At 49.2% G+C, this 5,978-nt stretch overlaps 1 protein-coding gene across 2 annotated transcripts in view; it reads left to right on the top strand.

Annotated features, from left to right (window-relative positions):
- The window catches only part of LOC113216037 (uncharacterized), a 65,118-nt gene that overhangs the window by 43,834 nt on the left and 15,306 nt on the right, over positions 1-5,978 (top strand). For both annotated transcript variants that reach the window (XM_052274982.1, XM_026435733.2), the window contains exons 2-3: positions 2,577-2,647; positions 3,556-3,686. In XM_052274982.1, coding sequence (XP_052130942.1) covers positions 2,626-2,647; positions 3,556-3,686 — 153 coding nt within the window. In that variant the 5' untranslated portion in view covers positions 2,577-2,625. The remainder of the gene's footprint in view (positions 1-2,576; positions 2,648-3,555; positions 3,687-5,978) is intronic.

The raw sequence follows: 5,978 nt of genomic DNA, 5'->3' as shown, positions 1-5,978 counted from the left end.
TCTCTCTCTCTCTCTCTCTCTCTCTCTCTCTCTCTCACCTTTGCCCCCTCACCCAAGTAAAATGCATGCCAGACGCCAACGTTGTGAAGGTGGGTCCGCATCCAGGTCAATGGGTCTCAAGGTCCGGTCATCGCCCAAGCAGGAGCAGAGCAGCAGAGCAGAGTCCTACGGCTGTCGCATTGTCATCGGGAACTTTCTTGAGGTCCAATCCAACTGATCATCCCGTAGGCAGCCACGTAGACGCCGCCGACACAGATTTCGTGAATACGGCATTTAGTCGAATACATATTGGGGTCTCGTCTCGCTTCTATGGACTCCCCCCCTTTTTCCCCCCTTGATTTCTCTATCATGCCATCCTACAGTTAACCATCTTTTAACCAGATGAAGCAAAAGCTTTCCTGTTAGGTAGAAACGACCCTCACGGGTTCGTCGTTAAAAAAGTATTGGGGCATTTCTTTGGAACATTGCTTTCATTGATGATGGAATCATTCATACAAAAGAATTAAATAGTGTTAACGTCGCTTTCTTTTGGTACCTTTTCTTCAAAAGACACACTTGAGCTGTTGTAGAACCATCCCCAGTCGTCGTTCTTTTGTTTATGCGTTGCGGTATCCCGTGTGGCTTCCCCGCTTTGCCGCCGTTTCGCCAGGGGATTGGAAATAAATCGCTTGTTTTCGGCTCAGCTTTCGGCTTGCTTCGGCCCAGCTCACCTCAGCCTGCCGCGCACGCCCGCGACGAAGGTTACCTGTGTCCGAGGACACGGGGCGTCGCGTGGCGCGGCGTGGACGCTTTGTCTCCTGCAGCCTGCCAATCCTCTGTCTATAATTGTTCTGTCGGGGGAGGCTGTCAGGCCGGGGTGGCTCCGGGACACGAGCTCTTGAAAATTGGCAACTTGTTATTTTTTTAGCGACGACAGGGAAATGTGTCGCCTTTTTTTTTATTTTCCTGGTTTGCGCGGCGGGCAGGGTCAAGGTGGGGGGCTGTGAAGGCGTGCAAGTCAAGGTCCAAGGCTACAAAGGGCCGTATCTGCCATCTCGACGCCTGACGCCTGCCGGTTCCGACCGACGCCTCTTGTGACGTTACCACCCCCCTATCGCCTTCCCACATCGCGCCGCTCGGCCACGCGGTCGACAGCTTATTCGAACTGACTCTGACGTCAGCGTCAGTCAGTGGCGTCACGATGACATACCGGTCGCAGGACAAGCAGTTCTACTTAAAAACTGAAAATAAAATTAGACCTTGGGTGAAACCTTCGGTACATGTCCATTCGCGCAAAATTACTATAATCCAACTGGGTGAGAGTGCAGTTATTGTGGATAACGAGGGTCTGTTTTCGTCGTGGACGTGGAAGTGGGGTTACGAGTAGGGTTACCTCAGGGGTCACGCGGCGGGTCCCTCTCGAAAGAACCAAAAAAACTTGTATCATCTGGTGTCATCCCTTTAAGTATGGAAAATTTCGACAGCCCCTCCCCCTCCTGCAGCCTGCAAGCCTGTCCGGCCCGCAGGCTGGCGGGGCCGCGGGTTGCGGGTTGGACCTGCAGGGTTGGCTCACCGCCACACGGCGCGCGGCCGCACCGCAGCGGCCCACCCTGCGGCCTGTGGCCCACCCTGTACGCTATCCGACCCACTAAACGGCTCTACAAGTGGCGGGCCAGCCCTGCAGTCTGAAAAAAAAAACACTAACGGCGACTAACGGTATCTTTGTTTGCGCAAAGTAAAGTGCAGTAGTAACTGTGCCTCGTATATGCCTCTCTTCGTGGCCAATCCGTTAACTAATAAATGGTTTACTTTTTATGAACACCATACTCTTGTGCCCCGTCACCGAGCCCGTCACCCGCCATTTCTAGTTATTGTCGCGGAGTGGTTTGGTGACGTTTGCTATGTGTTTGCTTTGCGACGGACCAGTCGTGCGCCCTAACTTCTAGGCACAGACTTTGTTGCAACAGAACAGGAAGGCGAAGCAAAGGAACATGATTTATTAAAACCGTTGCGTCAGAAAACACCCGAAAGAACATGTCTGTCTCTCCACCTTACCTAGCCTTCCTTTGGATCATGTTGCATCGGGCTTTGGATCGCTGAGCAAATAATTCTATGCCCCAATGCTTTTCTTATGAAGTTTGCTATCGATATATTGAAAACAGAGATTCTTATACTTTGTAAGCAAATTTCAACAATTTGTTAGAATTTTGAGTTTAATGTGGCTTTATAAGACAAACTTCTACGCTGCAGCTCGAAAAATTGGAATGTTATCTTTAAATAAGTCGGATGGTAACTTGAAATTTTTCATGAAACTCACAGGGTTTTTCGAAAAAAGGCCCCAACACTGATTTTTGTGTAAAATATTCATGCAATTTTGGCCCGGCTGGCGCTCTGTTTTCACTAGTTGCCCCTTTAAAGAGTAATTGTTATTCATTTAAATTTCTTCTCTTTAAGTGTACTGAAGTGGTATTGTATACTAATTTGTGGCGCTATTTCAAGTTTGATTTGCACCTGCAAAGGTTCCCTGCATTGTCAGTTGAATCATCTAAAGTAGTCTTTGTGGGTCTTAACACCGTTTTATCTCCTATCTGTTTCAGATTGGAGATGTCATCTGTAGCCGACCAGTAAGCGAAAAGCAGCGGCAAAATGTCCTCGAAACGGAAGACAGGTAAGATTACCAGGTCGTAAAAGATTTGACATACTCCCCAAATCCTACGAACTACTGAGAGTTCCGGACACTCCGCTGGGTACTTTTTGCTGGTGCTCTAGCTACGACGACCCCGGGGCAAGGCTGGCTCCACACGCGTGCCTGCGGCGCATACCAGACTTACGCCCCTCTAGCCACTAGCTCCCCGCGCAGGTCCTTGCGACGCAAATAGGACCTTGCAAAAGGGTAAAGGGTGATCTTGTGAGCAGGAGAAGTCGAAATCACAAATCGAATTGGATTTTAGAAGCGAAAACTTTGCGGCGGGTGAAAACTAGTTACACTCTCGGACCTGTACTGATTTTATTGTCAGATAAAGCGTTTTAGCTCTCTTACACAGGAATCAACTTGTCAACTATTCCGTGTAGTTTCGTTTAATATATACTAATATTTTTTAAAGTAATTTAAAGATTTCTTAACGCGCATGACTTGTTGAAAACAACCTAACAGTATTTATGTTGTTTAAAAAATTCGAACACGCCAAAATCAGTAACGATGGCGCGTAAAAGCTGACTCGTCAAATCGTCGAAGACCAATCGTGAATTTTTCTCCCTCCCTCCCGGCTCGGCTCGGCCGGCGCTCGGCTGGAAGCGCAGCTCGGAACTCGGCCCGGTTCGGCTCGGTCGCCCAGACGCTATCATATCATGCTATCATGCTACTGTAAACACTGAAGGAGAATAAAACGGCAGTGGGGAACTTGTATGAGATGAATAGCGGTATGAATAGCAACAAAGTTCTGTAAATGTGGGTGTCAGATCTTTGAAACCTCCACATCCTGTACTAAAATAATATAATGCAAGGCTTGATCATTACATGCGTATCATCTGCTTTCACGATACGTGCCTTGACGGAACATTTTTTCTTCTTCTCAGCGGCCTTTTCGGAGGAGCTAAACCGTGTGCTGGGCGCTGGTCCACCTCAGAAGGGCAAGACCAGCAAGCAGGAGGTCCGCACCACTATCATCGAACAATCCCAGTCATGGGGCGGAGTGGACGTCATGGAGGTGAGAGCATCTGCCGTAGATGAATCAAGTGTTCAACTGTCCTGCACTTGGAAGTGTTTTCTTTCACGTTGAAGACATGCAAGTGTTCAACTCAGTACGTACTCAGTACTTGTGCACATGGAGTTTTCGCAACTAAGTGCAATTTGCAACCGTTCAATTAATTTTCTAGACGCTTCCTTTGCAGTATTGCAAGTGCGACCCTGCTGAGTTGAACACTTACACTCGCAATTAGAAGTGTTAGACGTTTGGATGGTTATGTTTTTTGTCAGTGTATAGGTCAGAAAAGTATTTAACTCGCTAGTAAAAATATATCTCACGTTTATACAAATACCCTACAGTATATTTCAAGATCCAAAATTTTAAAAAAAGTAGAATTAGGTATACTACCAACTTGTAGCTTTTAGCTTTTAGAAACTCGGGCTTAAATATGTCAGGTCGTTTCTGATAGAGTCGTCCTCGCTTCTGACGCGGAGGCGGAGAGCAAAGCCCGCCAGGTCTGACTAGCGCTCCTCTCTACCTGTCGGCGACCGACGCCAAAAAGTGTTTTGGCTTTTGGCGTCGGGGCGCTGCGAGGGGCGGCCTGATCCCTGATTCATGCGGCGGCCGGGGCGGGTTACACGTGTAGCGGTCATGGCGCGAGGACGCGTCGATAAACACGTTCCCGGTGGTGGAAAAAAATACACGTCGAATTTAGGTCAGTGAAGGGTTAATTTGATTAATTCGTTCAAACATGTCCTAGTTTTTTTTCTTGAAAAAGTGGCGGAACCATGCTGAGCTGTATCTCGTGCAATCATTGCTGTGGCGGTCCGTGGCACAGTGGAGTGGAGCTGTGGAGCACTTTCCACATTTTCCATGTTTTGTTTACCCCGTTTACCCTTTCTGCGCGCTTCCGACTATCGACTTCAGACGATTCTGCGACTCGATCTTGAAGCAAACTCTGGCCAGGGTGGGCCCCCCTTGTGAGTCACAACACGATTGGGTGCTGCTAGGAGAGGCGCAGAGGCGGGGCAGTGCTGGCTGGGGTTCGCGCGCGACCGCGACGTACGTGGCGCAGTCGTCTGGCTTGGCTCACGTTGGCAGCACCGCTGCCGTGGCAGGGGCGCGAGCGGCAGCAGAGCGGGGTGGTTGCCCCCCCTGACATTTAGACGTTTCACGGATTTTGATGGATTTACGAGAACCGTGGCCAACGAGGCAGCGAGAAAGCGTCGCCGATGGTTAAAGGCGATAGTGGAGAAAAAGAGGGGAGAGATGATTGAGGAAAGAGAGAGGGGTTAAATCCTGGCAGGATAGGTAACGCAGTCCTTGATACACTTGTAGAAGGTGCGTTACTACAATACAGAGCACGCCCAGTTGAAGCAGTTGTTGCACAGGACAAAGCGCGTGAACGGATGGGGCCAGATGGACAGGAGCAGATGGCGGCCCGCCGGTCCCTGACCTGAGTGACGGGAGAATGGGCTCCGCATTACGCTGCTGGTCAGCTGAGCTAGTCGCATCGCATTGGCTGGCCAGAACTTTGCCCGCTCCATTGCCTTCAGTCTGCATCCACTGTTGAAAGAAAATTAACGAGTCCGTGGCCATCGCAAAAAAAATATATCTACGTTTCTTTTGTTTCATGCAATAGGCATCTAGTTGATACTATCGTGTTTAAAGATAAAAATAGTACTTTCAAAGAGGAATTCCGTACCTTATTACATCTCAAAAATGATTGGGTATAGTTTATAAGCCCTTGTAGCACATATCGTTCTTAGAACGTTTACGGAACCTTCAGAGAACCAAAAGAACGTTCTCAGAGCGTTGTCTGAATGTTTGGTGCTACAAGGAAAAGTCATTTGGACATTCCATTCCTATGTTCTCGTTTCGGATGCCTTGGTGATAAAATATCCCCCCCCCCTCTTTCAAAAAATGTTGCCATTTACGATTAAAAATTATGGCAGTCATCACTGATTTGAAATCAGTCATTCCGTACCACTGCATACCACAGCACGCTTGTCACAGTTTATCCGTCAAGTGGTGGTGGTGGGCAGGCGCTGGGCAGGCGCTGTTGGCTAGCCAACCTCCCCCCCCCACCCCTCATGTCTCCTACCTCTGTGGGCGTAGGGGAAGTGGGGAAGAGTTGTGGGGGGGGGGGGTAAGTTGTGGGATATTATTGTCAAATAGTTGAGCCGTATGATGGCCGCTCTTTCATGTGGCTGGCCGTGAATTGCCTCGGGCCACCCGACACGCTGCCTGAAAACTGGCAGAAAAATGACCGTCGCATCGGTACGGCACGGCGAGGGGGGGAAAGACCAGGGA

Source organism: Frankliniella occidentalis, unplaced genomic scaffold, assembly GCF_000697945.3.
Source record: "Frankliniella occidentalis isolate FOCC.00 unplaced genomic scaffold, Focc_3.1 Scaffold1, whole genome shotgun sequence".
NCBI classification, from domain to species: Eukaryota; Metazoa; Arthropoda; class Insecta; order Thysanoptera; family Thripidae; genus Frankliniella; species Frankliniella occidentalis.
The sequence above is the reverse complement of the archived record's forward strand: the minus strand, read 5'-3'. Positions and strand labels throughout refer to the sequence as shown.